General features: G+C 41.0%; 1 protein-coding gene across 3 annotated transcripts in view; it reads right to left on the reverse strand.

Moving 5' to 3' along the window:
• CLIC6 (chloride intracellular channel 6) overlaps positions 1-23,545 on the reverse strand; it is a 55,681-nt gene that overhangs the window by 27,974 nt on the left and 4,162 nt on the right. The window contains exon 1 of one of the 3 annotated variants that reach the window (XM_039540767.1): positions 20,547-20,585. The exons of 1 other annotated variant lie outside the window; for it this stretch is intronic. In XM_039540767.1, coding sequence (XP_039396701.1) covers positions 20,547-20,570 — 24 coding nt within the window. In that variant the 5' untranslated portion in view covers positions 20,571-20,585. Of the gene's footprint in view, positions 1-13,377; positions 13,395-20,546; positions 20,586-23,545 lie in introns of those variants that run through there. One more of the 3 variants, XM_039540776.1, reaches the window with a different exon arrangement.

The raw sequence follows: 23,545 nt of genomic DNA on the forward strand, positions 1-23,545 counted from the left end.
GCCTGATTCTCCATTGCCTTGCACCTTACATAGTCATATATACCAGTGCAAAGAGTGAGAAAAATGCCACCAAATCAGATATCATTACCTCTCTCTCAATGGCCTGAACTTGTTGTCTTCAGCATTCCCTGTTCCTATCACCCCTGTGAGACTCAGGGATATATCTATGCTGGAGGTGTAATTTCCAGTTCAGGAAGACATATATGTGCCAGCTTTGATTGAGTAAATATCTTAAAACTAGAAGTGTAGCCTTGGCAGCGCAAGCAGCCAGAGGGGCTAGCCACCTCAAGCATCAGCACGTCTGAGACCCTAAGTATGTAGTCAGGTGGCTAGCCCCTCCTGCCATTAGTGCCTCCATGTCTCCCCTTTTAATGTTTAGCATGCTAGCTTGATCACAGTTAGCTTGCTTATGACTGCCTGACTTGGTAATTACACCCCCCAGCCCCAGTGCAGGCATACCCTCAGAACAGCAAACACCTGGGGCCCCTGTGTAACAATATAGACTGCTACCACTAGACATTGTACCCCAGTCTTCACAGAAGAGTGAGATGCAAATGAAGACCCAGTTCCCAGATGCATGGAGAGCTGAGTGGCAGTGGAGGGGAAATAAAATTCTGGTATAGTGCCCTGCTAAAGATGTTAGTATGGAACACCAGCTCATGTGCCTCACTTTCTCCTCATTTCATTTTCAATCAACTTAATTCACGGTACCAGTGCCTGCCGAGGCTCTGTACAATCCAGACTCCAACCCTCTGATGATAAAGTTGTTAAATGGGCCCCTGCCTTTGAATTTCAATCTATGTGTAATACTGGTTCCAGGGCAGCTTGTCCTGAATCTGGTAGCAGGAACTTTTGTATGCATGCATCCACATTCTAGCTTGCCACAGTGCTAGGACAGCCTAGCAGCCAGAATCAAAAGCTGGTTTTAATTATTCTAACTAAGGTCAACACACTGCCTGATCCTTTTCCTCCCCATCCCCCCCACCACCAATCCAACCTCCACCCCCCCACACACAGCTTCCAGAGCAACCAAAGCACAGAAAAATTGCATGTCATCACCCTCACTAAAATGCTAATGCAATGTTGTCTAAGCTGCCCCCCCCCAGAAGAAAATCCCATCATACATAATATCACAGGTAACATACTGTACAGTGCACTAATATGTACAATTCTTATTCTAACATGTTTTTGGTATCTCTGCACAGCCTAATAGTGTTTACAAAGTCACTTTCACAAGTTAGAAACAGGTTAACAAATAAGTACATTGAACACAGTAAAATAAAACCTCCTTCATTCATTTAATCAATCAGATATTTTGGTTATTAAGGAAATCCTTAATTATGACACTGAGGTTTAGTAAAGACAGGATTAAAATTGTCAGGGGTAAAATACAAGTTGTGATTGTCACAAAATTATGGTTCCTGGAGCTGAGACTTTACGAAAAGCACCACATATCAGGACCTGTAATAAAATTAAAATCAAGAGACCTGCCAACGCATCATGCTCCTCAAGTCACCTTGTAAAATAGTATATCCCATATTCACCTCTGTGCAGTTCTATGCAAGGCCCATGCGTCACCTAAGCGCTATTTTGAGGGTCAAAGTGGTAGATAGTCATCTGCAGGCCCTCTGCAAAGGCCTGAATTCAACCACAGTGCCGGTAAACTTCTTATTAACCATGGGTTTTTTTTTTTAAATATGTATGTCTGCCTGTGGATCAAGCAATCCAGCTTTGACTGAACCACTCCATCCTGACATGAGGAAGGATTTTTCTGTATAGTAAGTTCTGTTTCTTTTGGAGAGTAAGACTCTCTCTTTCCCTGTGTGACATTGCAGGAACCTGATGCAGTGGTAAGAGAATCAAGTATGGCCCATCTGCCTGACTTGCTAATGCTGTGAAACATGTAGTGTAGCTATGAAATTTTGCAGCCTGTGAGTAGAAATCCCTGTAAGTTTCTCTGCAGTGCTGATCAGTGCTCTACTACTGCAAGCTCTGCTTGGTGTGCATACAGAACTTCATTATACTTTCTCACTGTCCTCTGAAGGACTGAATGGGTTCCCCCATTTTGCTATTACCATGACTTAGAGCTGGCTAGGAAAGGGGAAAAAATTGCTAACATTTACATTTTTTTGTCCTTAGAAAATAGTTCATGGAAATTTTCCAAGCAGCTATAATTTTAATATCCATATAAATATAGATAGAAGGCAACTTGCAGTACCACCTAGTATTCTACCTGTGAATCACTGTGATTGATGTAACACAAGCCTAATCTTTCAGTTTTGTCCATGAGGGTGAGCTAATTCATCAGGCTAAATCAATAGCTGTTTTTAGGTTGTTCTGCTACTTAAATAAATGATTCCAGCTACTATCTTGAACAAATGGCATTCACGTTTTAATTATGATGGGTCACGGGGTAAGTATGTCTTTCCTAGTCATGTCAGGGCTTAATGAGTTCATTAATCAAACATTTATGAAGGCTGTGTCTGCAGACAAGGAAAATATTAAAGCCCGCATAAAAGCTTTCATTAAGTCCCCTTTTAGGCAATTATCTGTATACTGTGATATCATTTGATTATTGCTATTTGTAATCACAAGCCATTGCTTAATGGGATTATTAACTTACGCTCTACTATTTTCATCAATTTTTTTACTGTTCTACTCTCCCATTGTTTGCTCTGTGTATGGGACCAACACAAAGGTCCAAAGTGGAGGGAAATGTTCCTTGAACCATTCTTTCCTCTTCTATTTAAGATCACAGGGCTGGGTTTTGTAAGCCTGTTTTAAGCTTTCAACATGCTAACAAAGGAGCTTATACTAAGCAGTGTGGCCTACTGCATAGGGCACTGGAGGGAGACTCAGGAGACTTCAGTTCAAGTTCGGGCTCTGACATGGGTTTGCTAGGTGAGCACTGGCAAGTTATAGCCATCCCCGTGCCTCAGTTTCCCCATCTGTAAAATGGAGATGTTCATAGTGCACTCCTTTGTGAAGCATTCGGGACCTGCAGATGAAAAGTTCTACCTAAGAGTTAAGTATTATTATTATTATTTATTATTATATTAAGGCTTCATGTATTCTGCAGTTGCATGACCACAAAAATTGCTGCAGCTAAAGTTCCATAACAGCTTCTATCAGAACCTCTGAGATTTCAGTCACTCATAACTTTCTGAAAGTTTCACATATTGAGCTAAAATTTTCCATGCATCTAGCAAATGCCTGAGGGTGAAATTTTGTATTTCCTGTTTCTTTGGTTTGAAGTTTGAACTAGGGCTGTCAAACAATTTATAAAAATTGCAATTAATCCCTAAATTAAAAAAATAGTTACGATTAATCACAGTTTTAATGGCACTGTTAAACAATAATAGAATACCAATTTAAATTATAAATATTGTTGAATGTTTATATTTTCAAAAATACTGATTTCAATTACAACACAGAATACGAAGTGTATAGTGCTCACTTTATATTTTATTTTTATTACAAATATTTGCCCTGTAAAATTTTTTTAAAAATCTACAAGTTGAAGCATATGTCACGTAAATACCTTGCAACGCCAGCTACAGAAGTGCCATGCAAATGCTTGTTCTCACTGTCAGATGACATTGTAAATAAGAAGCAGGCAGCATTATCTCCTATAAACATAAACAAACTTGTTTGTCTTAGCCATTGGATGGAGAAATGGGATTGAGTGGACTTGTAGGCTCTAAATTTTTTTTACTTTTTTTTTTTGAGTTCAGTTATGTGAAAAAATTATTCTACATTTGTAAGTTGCACTTTCATGATAAAGAGATTGCTCTACAGTAGTTGTATGAGGAGAGTTGAAAAATACTATTTCTTATCATTTTTGCAGTGCAAATATTTGTAATAAAAAATAAAGTGAGTGGTGTACACTTTGTATTCTGTGTTGTAATTGAAATCAATATTTTTGAAAAGATAGAAAAACATCCACAAATATGTATAATTAATTTAAATTGCCATTCTGTTTAATCGTGATTCAAACTGATTAACTCTATTTTTTTTAAAATCTAGTTAATCTGTTTTGCTTTAATTGCTTGAGTTAACTGCGATTGACATCCCTAGTTTGACCAAAAATGGGTTGGTCTTTTGGAGAATACCTTTTCCCCCCTGTTTTTCAAATAGTTCATAATGGGGTTCACATAAGGAAAAACACCAGGCAGCACAACTTCCCTTCCTTCACTGAAGAGCACAGGGGCCCTTCCCCTTCCACTTTCTCCCTTTAGGATGAGGGAGTTTAGTTCTCTCCCCTTCCACTAGCAGTGACTGATGGAATGAGGCTGCAGGAGGTAGAAGAATCTGAAATGGAAGCAGGAAGAGCTGGTGCGTGGCTGGGGAGTTCCACCAGGAGGTGGAGCAGAACTATCACCTGATGGGAGAAGAAGTATTGTCCAAGTTGGGAGTGCCCTAGCTGGATCTGTCCCCCTACTTCTTAGCTCAGGATTTTAGCAGCGTTAAACTGATTTAACACTGCACCCGTCCACACAATGAGGCCCTTTATATCAATATAAAGGGCTCTTTAAACCGGTTTCTGTACTCCTCCCCGACGAGAGGAGTAGCGCTGAAATCGGTATTACCATATCGGATTAGGGTTAGTGTGGCCACAAATCGACGGTATTGGCTTCCGGGTGGTATCCCACAGTGCACCATTGTGACCGCTCTGGACAGCAATCTGAACTCGGATGCACTGGCCAGGTAGACAGGAAAAGCCCCACGAACTTTTGAATTTCATTTCCTGTTTGCCCAGCGTGGAGCTCTGATCAGCACGGGTGGTGATGCAGTCCCAAATCCAAAAAGAGCTCCAGCATGGACCGTACGGGAGATACTGGATCTGATCACTGTATGGGGAGGCAAATCTGTTCTATCACAGCTCCGTTACAGAAGACGAAATGCCAAAGCATTTGAAAAAAATCTCCAGACAGAGGCCACAGCAGGGACTCAGCACAGTGCTGCGTGACAAGCGTAATGGAAAGCCAAAGAATCAAATGGACACTCAGGGAGGGAGGGAGTACTGAGGACTCCAGCTATCCCGCAGTCTCCGAAAAGCATTTGCATTCTTGGCTGAGCTCCCAATGCCTGTAGGGTCAAACACATTGTCCGGTGTGGTTCAGGGTATAGCTCGTCAATTTACCCCCCCCAACCCACCCCCGGAAAGAAAAGGGGAAAAAAATCGTTTCTTGACTTTTTTTTCAATGTCACCCTATGTCTACTGAATGCTGCTGGTAGACGCGATGCTGCGGAAGTGAACAGCAGCATCCTCTCCCACCCCCCCACCCCCCGGTGGCAGATGGTACAATATGACTGCTATCCATTGTCATCATCAGCCCGTGAGTGCTCCTGGCTGGCCTCAGGTGAGGTCGGCTGGGGGCGCCTGGGTAAAAATAGGAATGACTCCTGGTCATTCCCAGTAGATGGTACAGAACGGCTGGTAACCGTCTTCATCATAGCAACTGGGGGCTGAGCTCCATCAGCCCCCGCCCTTCATGTCTAAAGAAAAGATTCTGTACTGCCTGGAGTATCATAGCAGCTGGAGGCTGCCTCACCCTCATTTTATCTCACTAACAAGTCACTGTTTCTTATTCCTGCATTCTGTATTACTTCATCACACATATGGTGGGGACACTGCCACGGTAGCCCAGGAAGGTTGGGGTAGGAGGGAAGCAACAGGTGGGGTTGTTGCAGGGGCACCCCCCGTGAATGGCATGCAGCTCATCATTTCTGCAGGATCTGACACGGAGCGGCTGTGCTCTCTGGTTCTCTGATACACTGATTCTCTAGTACACTTGCCCCATATTCTAGGCAGGACTGACTCTATTTTTAGATACCATAAAGGAGGGATTGACTCGGGGAGTCATTCCCATTTTTGTCTTTGCGCCCCGGCCGACCTCAGATAGAGGCACCCATGACAGCAGCAGATGGTACAGAACGACTGATAACCGTCATCTCATTGCCAATTTACAATGGCAGCAGACGGTACAGAACGGCTGATAACCGTCTCTGCTATCATGCAAAAGCAAATGAATGATGCTGTGTAGCGCTGCAGTATCGCCTCTGTCAGCGGCATCCAGTACACATACGGTGACAGTGTCAAAAGGCAAAACAGGCTCCACAGTTGCCATGCTACGGCGTCTGCCAGGGCAATCCAGGGAAAAAGGGCACAAAATGATTGGCTGCCGTTGCTTTCCCGGAGGAAGGAATGAGTGACATTTACCCAGAACCACCCGCGACAATGATTTTTGCCCCATCAGGCACTGGAATCTCAACCCAGAATTCCAAGGGGCGGGGGAAACTGTGGGAACAATGGGATAGCTATGGAATAGCTACCCACAGTGCAACGCTCCAGAAATCGACGCTAGCCTCAGACCATGGACGCACACCGCTGAATTAATGTGCTTAGTGTGGCCACGTGCACTCGACTTTATACAATCTGTTTTACAAAACCGGTTTATATAAAATCGGAATAATCCTGTAGTGTAGACGTACCCTCAGACATTGATTGCAATTTTTCTGGAAGCGCTTTGTTTTGAACCCCAACCCTTGAACAACTTTTTATGTAATCTTCCTTACTGATACCAAAGTGACAAATCGTTTTCATATAGGCTTCTATAAAAGCTTCCACACTTTCTCCAGGTCTTAGCACCCTTTGGTAAAAGCATGACCATCCATGTGTTACATTCCTTTTGAAAAGAAATTCCCTTCAAACATCTTAACAGTTATTCTTATCTCCTCATCACTACCAAAGGTAAATGACTAATAGATGGTCTTCTGCTTCACTTGTTGCATAAGGGAACATCTTCACTAGCAATATTTGTGGTTTGTGTAGTCGCGGCAGAGCGCTGGGAGAGAGCTTTCTAAGCACTCTTAAAAAAAACCTACCTCCATGGGGGGGAGCGGCTCCCAGCGCTGGTGCACTGTCTACACTGGCACTTTACAGAGCTGAAACTTGCAGTGCTCAGGGAGAGGCGGGGTTCAGACCCCTCCTAAGTGACAAAGTTGAAGTGTTGTAAAGTGCCAGTGTAGACAAGCCCTAAGCTAACAGGATGACCAATACTTTGCTGCTCTCTGTGTTTAATCTTCAGTGTGGTTCTGGTGAAGTGTCCCTTTCATTAGCCAGTCTGGCTTCTCACCATGAGTCTTTTGAATGGCTGAAAGTATTTCCTAGTCCTTACTTATGCTGGTTCAAAGTGAATTGATTTCTGACAGTGTCACTTTTTCTGTGATTCTTTATTTTTGTAATGTAACTCTGTCCTAATTCTGAGCAAGGATTTTTATTAGAATAAGAAAACAGTATTATCCCTAAAGATACACTGTTGCTTCACTGTACAGTTTCTGCTTAGAATCTTCCCAGCCCCTTCCTGCCTAGCTTCCTACTACAGTGAGAAAAAAACACTACTGATAATATCAGAGAGAGAAACAATTCAATCACAATCTCTACTATTACTCCTGGCACAAAAATTCTCTTTGTTCTGGTAAGAGTCTTATATGAGCTTGAGTTATATTATGAGCTCCTAGACTGCTGGGAGATTTTTACAGTAACTGGTAACTTATACTACCATCTGTCTAAAAATATATATATTCCTCATATCAACAATAATTCTATCTAGAATTTTGTTCTCCAGTACAAATTATTGTAACAGACATTGAACAATATGTGAAATCTAGTTAGTCCTGAGTTTACAAAACCTTATAAATATTTGTAGATGTATATACAGTACTATTTATGCAGGTAGTGATAGAATTGTACCATTCCAAAATGCAAAATTTACCATATTCCTACGGTACTAATATATGAAAATGTAGCTAGAAATCATTTTGGTTCACTTGGCTGCAAATATAATGCATATTAGTAGCATGTAATATGTTGTGATAATCAGAAAGGCATCATAGGCTTGTCATCTGTGTAATATCATGGTCAGACTAAAGCTTTTTGTTTGCCTCTGCCTCACAATCTGTATGTAATACATGTTCGTTTGGGGGCTTAGGGCATAAGTGCTCTGTAAATTTTGCCAAATTGTTTTGATGCCACCTAGTGGTTTTATAATGAACATCTTTACTTCCTTGAATGCAGCGTTGCTGTAGCAGTGTGAGTCCCAGGCTGTTAGAGCGACAAGGTGGGTGAGGTAATATATTTTATTGGAGCAACTTCTGTTGGTGAGAGACAAGCTTTTGAGCTAAACAAAGCTCTTCCTCAGGTCACCCACCTTGTTATCTTTACTTCCATTCATATGATACCCAGTACAATGGTAACCTTCAATATTAACACATCATAACAGGTTTTATCTGTCATTTGAGAGCAAAGTCCCAATGCAGATTCTTTTCCTTTTTTATTAAATTCCCTCAAGAAAACCTTAGATGTTGGCCTTGAATTCCATATATAAGAGCTAATACTGATATTAATCTGTAGACATTTTAAATTCTTCATAAAACTTTTGAGCTAAAGCAGTCAAAAAACATCCTGCTGTAGGTTAAAAATATTTTGTTGAAATAGCTAGAAGTAAAATTATTTGGGCTTTTTAGCTATCAAAAATTATTTTAAACAGGCATATATCTTCATCTACTTGATTAACATCAAACTTGTTTAATACAGATGTGTGCAGCTTCTATTTATCTAACGGATTACAAAATGTAAAATATGACTGGCAGTTCATGAAACATTTGCACATAGATTGTGCATTGTGGTCCGCTAGTGCGGACCCCTGACTCCTGCACTGACTCTGCATGGGCACACTAGCAGATTCCAAGGCAAGATAGAGGACTTGCTATGGATTGGATTGACATTTAGGGAAAAGAAGGCATAGAATAAGAATAAACAAACAAAAACAAACTATGCCATCAACTATTTTTGTTCCTGTATAATGTTGAAAGGGAGTATGAAAGGCTTTGCCGATGGAGTTGTCAAACAGCTCAGAGAATGTATACTGTTACCTCTCACAACTTGGTTGAAGGGACAAAGGTGTTGAATTTAACTTTAACAAGATAGCCTGTGTCCCAAATGTTAACTAGCACCTGAAGTTAAATAAGTGTTAACAAAACAAAATTATTAACTGTCTGACTAAAAATCTCTCTCCCCTCTAATTGCTGTCATTATTGACACTTGTAGTGTGGACATTTCATTAGCTGTCCAGTCATCCAGGCTAGTCAGAATCAAAATTTCTAACATAAAAAAAGGCAGAAAAAAAGAACTTTTGACAGAAAATCTTCCAGTTTCCCTTTACAGAAGGTCACAAGCTCACTTTCTTCCTTTATAGGGTCACTTTTAAAGACCTTGCTCACTGCTAAAGAGGGAACTCTTCTTTTACCGTCACTGAATCAAATGCAATAAGAAGCAAATCTTGCCAAACCAGGTGGGGGGGAGTGCAGAGGAAAGAAGAATCTTTAAGCCTAGAATAAGCACAAGTAATATCAACCAAATGTTTTTAAGTTATACTCACTAGGATATATGGATTTGTAATGAAAACATTTCTATAACCATTCATGATTATAGTGTTTCTAGCATGGTATAATTCCAATTAAGTTATTAAGAACCCTTCATTACTATTTCTTCTCTAGAAATAAGAGGCCTACAAATGCTCCTATTTACTTAAATGGGAGCTGGACTGGAACCATCATTTACTTTTGATGTTAAATATTTACCACCTACCCAGTGCTCCAGCACCTACACAGTTGGTCTACAAACAGGCTATCCTATTCTGATCTGGATTACATAAAGCAAACCAATAAATGATTACTCCATGAAATACAAAGACAAGACAGTGTAAGTAAAACTAAAAAATGGATAATAGTACATAACTGATCTATTTACTATTAAAACATGTGCTGCTCTCAAATATACACCTCCCACACCATTACAAACTGAGATTTTTCCAGAGAAACAAGAAAAATGAAATATAAACAAATAAATTGTGTACATAGTAACCTTGGGGCCAATACTGTTCTCAATGATGCCAGGGGAGTTTTACCAATGTCTTTAATCAGATCAGGGGCCCTAAATATTGTCATACAAATAGGATATTTTCATCTAAAATTGTGGCTCATAGCAGGGCTGTGAAAATAACTGCAGGCAGCTTATAAAAGATTTAATCCTGCAATAGAATCAGATTATTTTACAAGTTGGAAAGGAATGTGATTTACTAAATTACTTTTACATTACTACATGTTGGTAGTCCTACATTGTGTGAGTAACGATACCATGCTAGCTATGGTACTGTTATACGAGCTAGGTAAAATGTATGGGTTGACTTAAACCCCCATTGAGATTGATAGCCATGAACTCACACTTTAATTAGCATAACTGTAAGCCTAAACCACCACCTAAAACAAAAGAGGTATGACCTACCTGTCAGCTGTGGCTGAATATTGTTTTGGGTGTGGGGGAAGAGACCACGCGTAAACTGAGAACAGGCAAAAGCAGAGAAGGAGAGACGCACAAAAGCCAAGCAGGAGCCTGTAAGCACAGTGTGACTGGAAAAAGCTAGGGAAAGTGATTGGCGGTCTGGTGTTGGCTAAGACTTGGGGGCTGTAAATGAAGGAAATTGCTCCTTTTGTTCTTGATTCCTTCTACATTCAGATACCAGGAGTTTTTAAGTTTTTTTTTTAAATAAACAAGATTGCATCAAAGAAATATCAGGCTTCAACAATTTCTGCTTCTGGCTGGAACATCCTCAGGGCCCCAAACTCAGCTCAAAAAGTATGTCACATTGTGACATACTATGTACTGAACATGCAGAACTTGCATTGGAATCATGTTGGGTCCTATGGCAATTCAAGAAGAAACCCCCAGTATATCATGATGGGAAGTCAAACTAATTTAAAGTGGCTACCTCCTACTTCTGGTAGCTGAAATCCAACTTTGTCTGTGATGCAAAAGTAATCAGTATGCAGTCATCTGCTGCTTTTCTGACCGAGAAATAATTAATTAGTAACTTATATAAATAAGTAACTTAAGCCCAGATCAGCCCTGGGAGATCTATCTGCAGAGGGCTCCCGTTACATGCAGATTTCTCTTGCACTACATTGGGGAAGAGGGGCAATCAGCTGCCTCTGTGACAATGCTAGCCCTTAAGAACCTATAGGGTCAAGATTCATTTTGGGAATGAGTCAGTCTCCATCATTCTTAAAGAGATTACTCAAAAAAGGTCATGCAGCCTAGGTCTGAAGTACATTTTAGGCAGTCTCTCTCCCTTTAATGGCAGTCCACTGGCAGAAACAACCTGAAGAAACTAGGTAGAACACCTCCAGTGAAGCCAGTCTCCCAGAGAGTAGTGGGGCGAATGGGAGCGCAAGAGCCAGCATGAAAGCACTTCCCATTCTGCAAGGGGAAGAAGAGCCAACCTGTGAGAAATTCCATGCTCTGCAGAGATTTCCTCCCCCAAGTCTTGTTGCTGAGAATTGTTCTGTTGTCCTGAGATTGTAAACTGTTCAGTGTGTTTTCTATGGTCTGGTAGGTGCTGAGTAAACTGTAATATTAAGGTAATCAGTTACTGATTACCCCTTGGATCTAGTAATCAGAAGCTTGTAACATATTACTCTTTCTCAAAGCAGCTTTAACAATCCTGTCCACAAATAAAGTATTTTTCTCCCATTAGTAATTTACATAAATTCTTTTATGGACAACTCCTGAATTAAACAATTATGATTGCTGTTACAAAGATGATTTTATGACTATATTTAGAAAATCTGCAAGAAACGTGTGTGGAATATTTTAAACGTAATAATCTTATATTAATTTGCCAGTAAATTAATAAAGACTGAAGAACAAGTGCACCTCAGTGCTGATTAAACAAATATGCCGGTACAGTTTAATTACAAAAAGACTTTGTACATCATGGTAATGGTGCTTGTTGTAGGTCCTGTCATAAACCAGCATTTCTTTTAAAGACTGTTTTCAACATAGTTCACAATGGATTCCATAAGTGTTTAAGCACAGTGGTTAAGACTTCTTCAAAGCAGTGTAGTTGAAAGAATGGCTAAATCACCACAGATGATTTTAAATCAAGACTGGATTTATTAAAAAGATGTGTTCTAGTTCCAACAGGAATTATTTTCGGGAAGTTCTATGATCTGTGTTAGACAGGAAATCATACTAGATAATCATAATGGTTCCTTCTGGCCTTGGACTTTATGAATCATTCAAAACAGAAGCCATTTCATTTTAGTGGAAAATGTGGCTAAATTCCTTAAACAGCTTAAAATGCAATCCGCGTCGTAGACTGCTGGGAGATTCATTCATAGAGGCAGGTTTAACATAAGAGTGGTGGCAGCAGCAAAACCTTCTCCCTACTTGGTAACCATTGCTTCCCCACTGCTCCTCTCTTAGCTGCTGAGATGGGAGCCGCTCTTGTTTCAAGCTACTTTTAACCACTGCAGAAATAAACCTACTGGAAAAGAAAGTTGTGTTCTTTTTAAGAACCACACTATGTTGCTTTGTTTAACTCTTCTCTTCACCTGGCTGTATTCTTAGATTTCAAAACCTACAGAAATATAGGAACAGATAGCCAAAGAAACCTGAATGTTCTGCATCTGCATGTAGCCAGCAATCTGTGGTTTTGTGAACACTTGGAAATGATCTACCCATTTGTAGATCACTGAATTAAAGGGTCTGGTACTTTTACCCCACATAGTTCAAAACCTGAATACCCCTTCACTGTGAATGCTGGTGAGAGACATAATTTTGTCTGTTTGTGTTAAACTGACTATAAACCAGGTCACAAGTACACAAGCAACAAACCAAATGCTATTAGCTATTTATCCTGTTACAAGAATTATGGTTTAAATACCTCAATGCTATTTCTAATCCGTATTTAATAACATGGCAAAATACCAGCTGAACATTTTAAATCAAGACAAAAAACTTATATCCTTGTTAAATTCTTACAGGGAATTATTGCAACAAAAGAGCATTATATTCTGGAACACATTATAGGTCTGGGAAAAACAGATTAACTGATATTTTAATGACACATCCTGTTTAACATTTTAACGTGATATTTAACATGTTGTATAGCCACATTTTAATCTACAAGCAAAACTACATCTATAAAATACCTATAATTTGCCTTGTAAGGAAAAAAAAAGCATTTAATAAGCTACAGAGTGGGGAAAAAAGCTGGAGGGGGTGGTGAGGTGGACAAGAAAGCAATCTTGCAATGATAATCCTAATTCCTACACTTGGGCCAAATAGGGAAGATGAAAGAAGAGGCTGGCTGTGTGCTGCATTTTTTTTTAAATAGTGTGGAGGGTTTTTGTTTTGAGTAGAAAATAAATGAAACATTCATGCAGAATGTTACAAATAAAGAACCCTGTTGGCTTCAGTGGGACCTGGCTCAGAACCTCCCACAAATCACTGTTAATATCTGGGTACATTACCTAGTGAAATATTGGTAATGAAAAATACCAGCCCAAGAAGCAAAATGGTAATGGGGATCTGGTGGAAATGATCTTTTTTTCCTCTCCTTCCCACTGGAGGCTCCCAGTTTTGCTTGTGATCCCAGGGGGGGATCTTCTCTCCCCCACACCCTGAAATACTTTGTTATCTGTGGGCATCAATTCCTGCTAAATTTTTTAAGTAAAAACATGCTCCAGAAATCCTGCTACAGACTAACCAACCCCAAGTGTTCAAAAATCAGGATGCAAGCCTCGAAACATTGTAAGATTGGTTTAAAAAATGGTTTGGGTTTGTTTTCAATCCCCACTCCCCATGACACATTTTGGGGGGAGGGTGTATTTGCCTGCTGGTTTTTTAAACTTTCAGGTGCATTCAACACACACTTTTAAACTTTTGTGTGCAACCATAAGGGCTAGGAGCCTTAATTATTTAATGAAATCTCAGATTCTCATGTAATTGCTCCACTCCAAGGGCTGGAGCATCAAGAAAAAAACACCAGATATTGCAGAACTTGGAAACACTGCAAACCCCTCACACCTTCTGTCTACAACATTGTATACAGTAGCCTGTAGTCTTGCTGATGTGAAACCAAATTGTATTACAACTTGGTTTGGGGTTAAAAGTGTTTGAAAATAATTCCAGACATGATTATATGTCCTAATGTGAAAAGGGCCTAAAGTAAAGAAAGTAGCAGGCTTCTTTTTATTTTATTTTAGCATTTCTGAGAAACCATGTCCCATGTTGATGATGTAAATTTAAGATATTCTATTCTGCTGTTGTTGAACTAATTAAATAATCATTATAATCCTGTTCCACTTTGGTCCCAGATCAAAACTGTAGTATTGTTATATTCTAAAATTTCAGTTTATGAATGGAAACAGAACCAGAGAGGGAAACATCATGACCACATGACTTCAGTTTGCCAGTGCAATACTACCCTTCCTGAAGAACAGGAAAAGGAAATAAGTAACCTCCAGTCATTAAGCTAAGAGACACAACAGTTTTGTATCATAAGGTTTTGTAAAAAGAGAACTGGAGGGGGCAAAACTCCTCCCTCTATGATCTGAGCAACAATTTCCTTCGCACACCTGCTACAGTTCACCTAATACATAGCCTGACAGCTGATCCTTCCATGGACAGGGGTGCTTATTTCTGAGTAAGGCCCTCTCCATGGAACCTTGGGCTTTCTGCTTCACACATATAACTGCATAACGTCACATGATGTCAATGAGCATCAAAAGCCTCAAACTATTCATTCCTATAAAATGCTATATAAATTTAAATGCATTATCATAAGCAGATTTTAAACTAATTAAAATGACATGCACTGTGTAAAGCATCAACATTTTGTTTACAAAACTAGAGAAACTTAGTTTGGAAAACTAAAAAAAGTTTGCTTAAATGCTAAAAACGTTGAAATTATTGAAAAATCAATTGGTATGTAATCATTCAACTTCTTCAGTCTTTTATTGGTAAATAAACATAGCAAATGGAAATGCAAACAACTCATCACATCATGACATTTTACTATCAGTTAGTAGCAAAAAAAAAAATCATATAACCTTCATATGCCATTTAATTATGTTCCTTACAAGAACCTGTGTTCTTACCAATTGTGATTCTTTTCTTCAGAAAAAAATGACATTAGAGACCAGCTGGGGTTACATTTTTATTTTAGTCCAAGGAATCAAAATATGCAGAAAACTATGTGAAACACTAACAGTGACAGAAAGTCAGTAAGGTCCAGAATCCTCAAAGATATTTAGGCTCCTAACTCCCATTGATTTGAACATTTAAATACCTTTGGTGATCAAGACCTAAATCTCTACTTCTTTCAGTTCCCCCATCTGTAAAATGGGGATAACAATATTTGCTTGTATTAAGATTGAACTCATTGGAGTGGGGACTGTCTCTTGGAGTGCACAGTACAATAGGGCCCTGATCTCAGATGGACTTCTCAGTTCTGCTGTCATATTAATAAGCATTGCAAGGCTGCATACCCTCTGCATGTCTTCACAATCACTAGAAAACATTTTTTTTAACTTTCAAAAATAGGGCTCTGTGTGTATGAGTCCATGAGATAGAATTGTATAAAAGTAAAAAAAAAAAAAGAACCATAAAAATAAATGCAGCACAGCCACTGTGCATGCTATGACTGTGAGTAATGCCACACCCACCATGTGTGTGAGACACCTATAAAACATGTGTGAGATCCAGTAGTAACCATAAGGCTACTTAACTTTCTCCCCAGTAATAGAATAGTGATGCTGTACATCTGAAGGCCAGAAGAACTTGTGTGCACTGGTATTTTTTTTCCTACACAAATTAAAAGTGGCTCCTCTCCTCCCTGCCCTAAACTACAGAAACATATAAAATTAAACAACTTGCAGAATGCAAAGCTCTGAGCACAGCAATACAGCTGTTTTCTGCAGCCACAGGACATTAAGTACAGCTGCAGTTACCCAGATGGATTTACAAAACCAAGCCTAGTCCCCACCAAACTTAGGACATTGGCAGCAATGAGATAAGGAAAACTCTTTTCTTTGCCCTTGGGAGTCTTGTCTGTAAACAGCGTAGAATCAGACCCATAGTGAGGTCAACAGATGTTCTTACCTGGGAGAAGAATGCTCACATGAGGAGCAAAGGTTGCAGGATTTAGCCCCTGACTAAAATAATTCTAGACCAAGAAGTCATTTGCAGTGACATTACAGAGGATAGGTGCAGGGGAATGATAAAGTATTGCGTGCATAAAACACTCTTGGGGCCTTTACAGACTTCAACCAAATAAACAAAATGTATACATCTTATAATTTGCAATCCTCAAATTACAGGACAGAAAGGGAACTCAAGATGTTTGGAGGGATTGTGGGGAAAAGAAAAAATCGACCCAGTGGTGGGTTCAGCTTTACATATGTGACCACATTATGATACCTCTATAATTTTGTGGTTGCTTCTTTTAATTTGTCTATTTTTGGAGTAGGGTTTGGGTTGTATGTTGTCAGAATTGGCATTAGTATACCTAAACAAAGCACTAAATTGCTGCATAATGTCTAAGCATGCCTTCAAGATCAAAGTTGCAAAAAGAGTTATTTCAGTGTATAGCTTTTAAAGCTATTTTTCAGCAAACAGGTTCAGGGAGTAAATTTATCTGTATAATTTTAAGTTCTAAAACAGCTACGAATTGCCAAAAAAAAGGGTAGGGGTGGGGGTAGTGAGAGCAATTGTAACCATAAGTAAAGTTGAACCTCTCCCCATACTTTTAGAATTAATAAACTGTTTGTTGTTGTTGTTGGGGTTTTTTTTGCTGCCATTGAAACAAAGGCTTTCATAGAATATCAGGGTTGGAAGGGACCTCAGGAGGTCATCTAGTCCAACCCCCTGCTCAAAGCAGGACCAATTCCCAACTAAATCATCCCAGCCAGGGCTTTGTCAAGCCTGACCTTAAAAACCTCTAAGGAAGGAGATTCCACCACCTCCCTAGGTAACCCATTCCAGTGCTTCACCACCCTCCTAGTGAAAAAGTTTTTCCTAATATCCAACCTAAATCTCCCCCACGGCAACTTGAGACCATTACTCCTTGTTCTGTCATCAGGTACCACTGAGAACAGTCTAGATCCATCCTTTTTGGAACCCCCTTTCAGGTAGTTGAAAGCAGCTATCAAATCCCCCCTCATTCTTCTCTTCTGCAGGCTAAACAATCCCAGTTCAGTTTCATATCTCCTTAAAATGTGTAACTTTTGTTTGACAAATTTACATTGGTCCTTTTCTCTAAAAGCGTACCACTTTAATAAACTAAAAAAGACCTCTAAATAAGTAGTCAGCGCTATAAGAGTCTGCAACCAGTGCGTAGAGTATACACAATAACCTGAAGAGTTATGAAAGGAATTCATAATGCTGCTCCTCTTAAGCTGTATTATGGCATCCTAAATTGCCATACTCCATCCAGCAAAATAGCTGAGAAAAGGCAAATGCTTGTGGGAAGTTGGCCAGTTTCCTGTTTTGTGAGTCTTGGGAACAAAACAGAATCCCTGGCTAATGTGTTTAACTACTGCACACAATTGTCTCTGCAAACTCAGCACTGGAAAATATATACAAGATCTGAAACGGCAATACAAATATTTTATAAATGGCTACTTTACAGGAATTGCCCTGGTTGTGATGGATAGCAGCAGGTGGCCAGTTTGAATGAAAGCACGGTTTGGTTTTGTTCTGGTTTCATTAAAACAAGCTAGTTGATGGATAGTTGCCCTTTCCTCACCCATTCCCTGATGTAAGGTTGAGCTGTGCTTGTGCTCTGCCTGGGGCAATGACTCTCTTTTAGGCTACTTCCTTTTTAAGTTGGACTGGCTGCTATGATATGAAATAGGCGGTGTGACTGGAAGACCCTATAACTAAGGCTATGTTTTAGTCATGGGTATTTTTAGTAAAAGTCATGGAGAGGTAACGGGCAGCAAACAAAAATTCATAGCCCGTGACCTGTCCATGACTTTTACTAAAAATACCTGTGACTAAAACTTGAGCCAAGGGCCGCAGGTGCTCTACGGGTGGTGGCCTGGGGCCCCACTGGTGCTGCAGGGGTGGAGGGGGTGTTGGTGGGGCTGCCAGGTCTCCCTATGCAGCTCTGCATCCCTGAAGCTCCTAGGCAGCAGAGGAGCACAGGCTGCCGGGAACAACAGTCAATGGGGCCTGCGGCGGCAGGGCCTGCAGGCACAGGCAGCGCGTGGCATGGAGCCTGCCCCTCCACTGCCTAGGAGATGCAGGGCCATGCCAGTAGGAGCCCTCCACCCCAAGGTAAGCACCACCCCCCGCACCCTCTGAGCCCCCTCCCACACACCCATACCGCTATTGCTGGGCCAGTGGCTGCCCAGCTGGGGAAGCCCCTGAGCCAGCACCAGCTGCTGCAGAAGTCATGGAGGTCACAGAATCTGTGACTTCCATGACAGACTCGCAGCCTTACCTATAACCAACGTTGCAGTAGTGCTGGGAAAATATAAGAAAGCAAACTGGCAGAGCAAAGGAACACACAAGAGTCTAACTGTGCTTAGCAGCACCAGTAAGAAAGGAAGTACAGAACCAACCCCCCGCCCCAGCCCAGAGCCCCCTCCTGCACCCTAAACCCCTCATCCCTGGCCCCATCCACAGCCAGAGCCCTCAACCCCCAGCCTGGAGCCCCCTCCTTCATCCCAAACCCCTCATCCCCAGATGCACCCCAGAGCCTGCAGCCCCAGCTGGAGCCCTCACCCCCTCCCACACTCTGAACGCCATAGCCCCAGCCCAGAGCCCCCTCCAGCACCTCAAACCCCTCATTCCCACCCCCAGCCCAGAGCCTGCACCCCAAGACCAGAGCCCATACCCCCTCCCGCCCCCCAACCCCCTGCCCCAGCCTGGTGAAAGTGAGTGAGTGTGGGGAAGAGCAAGTGATGGAGGGGGGATGGAGTGAGTGCGACCTCGGGCATGGAGTCGGGGCAGAGTGTTTGGTTTAGTGTGATTAGAAAGTTGGCAACCCTTCTCTCATACCCTAACTCCCTCACATACCCCACACGCCCACCCGCCCCCCCAACTCCCTCCTGGAGCCTGCACCCCAAGCCCCTGCCCCAGCCCTGAGCCCCCTCCTATACCTCAAAACCCTCAGCCCCACCCCAGAGCCCATACCCAGAACCTGTACTCCTCCCACATCCAAGCTGCTGCCCCAGCCCTGAGCCCACTCCCGCATCCTGAACTCCTCATTTCTGGCCTCACTTCAGAGCCCATACCCGCAGCTGGAGCCCTCACCCCAGCCCTGCCGCAGGGCAGTGAAAGTGAGTGAGGGTGGGAAAGAGTGAGCGACGGAGGGCTGGAGTGAGTGGGGGTGTGGAGCCTCAGAGAAGGGACAGGAAAGGGATGGGACAAGGGTGTTTGGTTTTGTGCAGTTAGAAAGTTGGCAACCCTATTAGGGAGGAGGTTGAAGAAAAGAAGCAGGGACCTTTCTACTGTTGTCTAAACCTAATCAAATGTTCCTCTACTCACTCCACTCCAAATTCTCGTCCCCCAATAACAGTGTGTCTATATTATAAAGATTAACAGTGATTTTTTTTATTATTATTATTTTTTTACATATTTTTGTTTGGGTACCAGAAGTGATTTTCACCCAGGGACAAGCAAAAATCCAAATCTGAGATATAAATCTTTCCTCTGTGACTTTTTCCTGGAAATCTACATGTCAAACATCAGATACAGAGTGAAGTACATCAGATGGGAATACAGGCTGTTTTTTTTTTTTAATGGAATTTGAGCACCTAATTCCTAGGGACTCCTTTGAAAATCACAGCCAGAGTACGTAAAGCTATCAAGCCCAAATAATTTACTTTTAGAATAGTCTTTTTTTCCACTTAATACATAAGCTAGACCACAGTTCCATAACTGGATCCTATAAACATTTCATGGAAAGCAAAGGTTCATCCTCTTCTGTATTATGAAGCATGCATCAGGTGTGATATCTGTAAGCATGGTGCAGTAGCTGGTTTTTTCCTAGTGTTTCTTTCAGTGGCCAAAATCTCTCTGCCTTGTTTACTTTCTTGTGTATCAGAATTTCTGATAATTCAGCAAATCTCTAAGAATATAGGGCCAGATCCTGAGAATCAGCTATTTGGTGCACAACACATCTCAGGAAGGGTGCAATGAAGGCTGGAAATCAATGGAGTTATCTCAGATTACACAAATGTAACTGAGATCAAAAGGATTGATTGGAAGGATGAATGAAATGAATCACCCTGTGAATAAGAGACCAAAAAGGTCGCAAAGATTGGATGAAGTCTGTTATTTTAATCTTAGCCTTTTGAAGAGCTCTTAAGATACACCATTTATTGTTAACCCAGAATCTGAGCAAGAACTCTTTTAACATAGGATTAATTTGATGGAAGATCTCATACTGAAATGAGTAGTCCAGCTGTTTAAGTTCTGCACTTACAGCCAAATTACTAGACCCTCTGATCTTCAGAATAGCTGAAATTCGTAGTTAAAACTATGAGGTTTAATTCTGATCTTATCTGAAATATCTTAAAGGTGACCTGCAAGTATGTTTTTAAATGAACCAGGTACAGAATTATGTCCTGAAAATCCTAAATAGTAAAGTTAGAAGCAGTATTCAATTCCTAGGCGATTTTAAACTTACCAGAGAAGATTTGCAAAGGCACATATGGTGGTTAGGTGCCCACATCCCACAGAAAGTCAATGGGAGTTAAGTGCATCACTGCCATTTGTGCCTTTGAAAATCTCCTTCACCCTTCTTTATGATTGTTTTATGGCCCCTGAAGTCACAGATCCCTGGTTGCCATGAGTAATATCCCAGTATACCTGAGGATGGTGACAGTACAGCGACCAAGGAATCCAGCTGAAGCATGAAGGTTCCCTAGAACAAAGTAGGTGGTGGTTTTTACTACACTGGGCAGGTTGACAACTTCATTTTTAAATATGGTGAGGTGTCATTTTGGGAGATGATGGTGCTGGTAATTCAGAAAAATAGGTAACAATGGTAACTTTTTAATCTTTTATGTGAAGATTTGCTTCAAACTAATGTTTTCAGGTCTGCAACAGACTTCCTGTGTATCCCTGGGCAAGTCACTCAGGGACAGATTTTTAAAGCTATTTAGGCACTTAAAGATGCGATAGTTGCCTAATGGGTATTAGATACTTAGACACTTTAGAACATCCTAGTATGCACCTATCTGCATCTTTAGGTACCTAACTAGCTTGAAAAATCTGGTCCTTAAGACCTGGCCACAAAATTATCTATCTGGTCTATCCCAGGACAAGGTGGAGCTAAGCATGATGTCAGATTGGTGGAGGCTTTTTACAGAAATCCAATTTTCAGGTAGGAACAAAAGTCCTTGTTTCAGTCTTAAATTAACATTACAAATCTATTTGTTTGTAATGTTTAGGCTTAGTGAGCCAAACTGTTCTCATTTGCACTAGTACAAAACTAGAGTCACAAGGAGTTCTCCTGGATTTACAGTGCAGCTAAGAGCAGAATCTGGCCTGGGATATTGCACTTGTTCACACTCTCACTAGTTGTTGTTGCCTTCAGTTTTCAACAGAGACGAGTTGAAACAATTTAGATTAATTTCATGCTTCCTTAACACCATTCCACTTTTACCACAATGGCAAAATAATTTCTGGCTTGATCCTGCAAGTTTACAATCTAAGTATAAGACATGAGACAACAGGTGAATGCAGCAGACTGGGGGAGCACAAGGTAACAATGAAACAATAGTGGTCAAGATGACGGGCAGCAGTCTCGGCCTAAACATTAGCGAATTTTCTGCAGGCATCACAAGAGAGGAAAGTTTTAAAGAGGAATTTGAGAGAGGGCAATGAGGTGGCTTTATTTACAGGGAGCTCTTATTATACATAACGGGCAATAAAGTTTGTTGGAAAAAAAAATTTAAATGGTAGAAAAGAGGTGGAGGGCAACAGCCCAACAGTACAGAAGAGATGACAGCCTGGCATAATGGTATTACTGCGAGCAGCAGTGGGCTGGAGACAAGTGCACTGGGATGCGTTGGGTTGGGCTCTTTTCGGGGGGATCATTTCATGCTGGAAATAAAACACATGGATTCAATTTGCTTGCCTTCTCACTTTTTAACTCTTTAGTTTTGGCAATAAGCATTTACTAATTGGGGGAATACCATGTCAGACTCTGCTGCATCACCACTCTGGGACCATCCCTGACTACACTCTATATGGGCTGATGCAGTCACTCAGTACTCATTTTTGGTATCCACTCTACCTCTGTTTAGTATTAAACACTTACTGTAACTTAGTACAGCCTAAACCAGAGGTAGGCAACCTATGGCACGCATGCTGAAGGCGGCATACGAGCTGATTTTCAGTGGCACTCACACTGCCCGGGTCCGGGGGGTTCTGCATTTTAATTTAATTTTAAATTAAGCTTCTTAAACATTTTAAAAACCTTATTTACTTTACATACAATAATAGTTTAGTTATAAATTATAGACTTATAGAAAGATCTTCTAAAAACGTTAAAATGTATTACCGGCACGCGAAACCTTAAATTAGAGTGCATAAATGAAGACTCAGCACACCACTTCTGAAAGGTTGCTGACCCCTGGCCTAAACATTATACCTGTGTTTTTTAAATATCTTGAGCCCACTCTGAGCCACAGTGGGGACCGATCTTCTCTATCCCATCCTTTCCCAGTGGGCAGGAGGAGTACAGAGAGACAGTGCAGCTACTCATAGCAGCAGGGAGAAAAAGGCATGATTCCTTCCAGCAGTAGGAAAGAGAGGGCCTCCCTGTCCTCTCAAATGCTGTAAATGGGGAGATGCTGGGCTCCTAATACAGTGCTGCTCTAGGATGCCAGCCTCAGAGGAGGAGAAACAAGAGACCAGTCTTAGCTAATACATTTAGTCATTTACCAAGTAGGTGTATAGTAAAATGTTCAGGTGTGATTATGTCCTGCCAGTGAAGTCATTAGAATGATGAATGCATTATTTTCAAAGCATTCTTAAATTACTGATGTTAAATCAGTCATGAAAATGTTCCTCCTTCCTTTTAGAAGTTCACAGATATTTCAGTTAACTATGCTTAAGCCTTATTTTTGGATTATAATGGCACAATTCACATTCTTATCCTTATTATGTCCTGCTCTCCAATTCTGATCCCTCAGATATTCTACAAGGATTGGAATCATGCTCCAGGTGTGATTTGCCTTTGCAGTGACTTTATGAAAGTGATGACATGGGATTCTGCATTTGTCTCAATGATAATCCATATCAAATACTATCAGTTTTTGACACACAAAAAGATCATGTTGTTTTCTGATTGCCAGCCCTTCAATCTCTGCTTGGGATTTGAAAATCAGACAGGGCTCTTTCTGCAAGACAGAAATTGTCCTCATTTATACTGGTGAAACTTCTGCCACATTATGACTTCAGTTACGCCTGTGCAATCCTGCTCCATTTATTGATGGATCTATGATCACGATACAAAACAAAGAGGAGGTTGCATAAGTGGCCCTACAATTGGTAGTTAACAGTTCACTCAACCTATGAGCCAGAAAAGAATGGAGTTCTCTCTGCCAGATCTGAGTTGGCCCTGCAGGGCTCACAGTAGTAAAAATGTAACTGTCATTAGAAAAAGCACACCCGACT

Source organism: Mauremys reevesii, linkage group 1, assembly GCF_016161935.1.
Source record: "Mauremys reevesii isolate NIE-2019 linkage group 1, ASM1616193v1, whole genome shotgun sequence".
NCBI classification, from domain to species: Eukaryota; Metazoa; Chordata; order Testudines; family Geoemydidae; genus Mauremys; species Mauremys reevesii.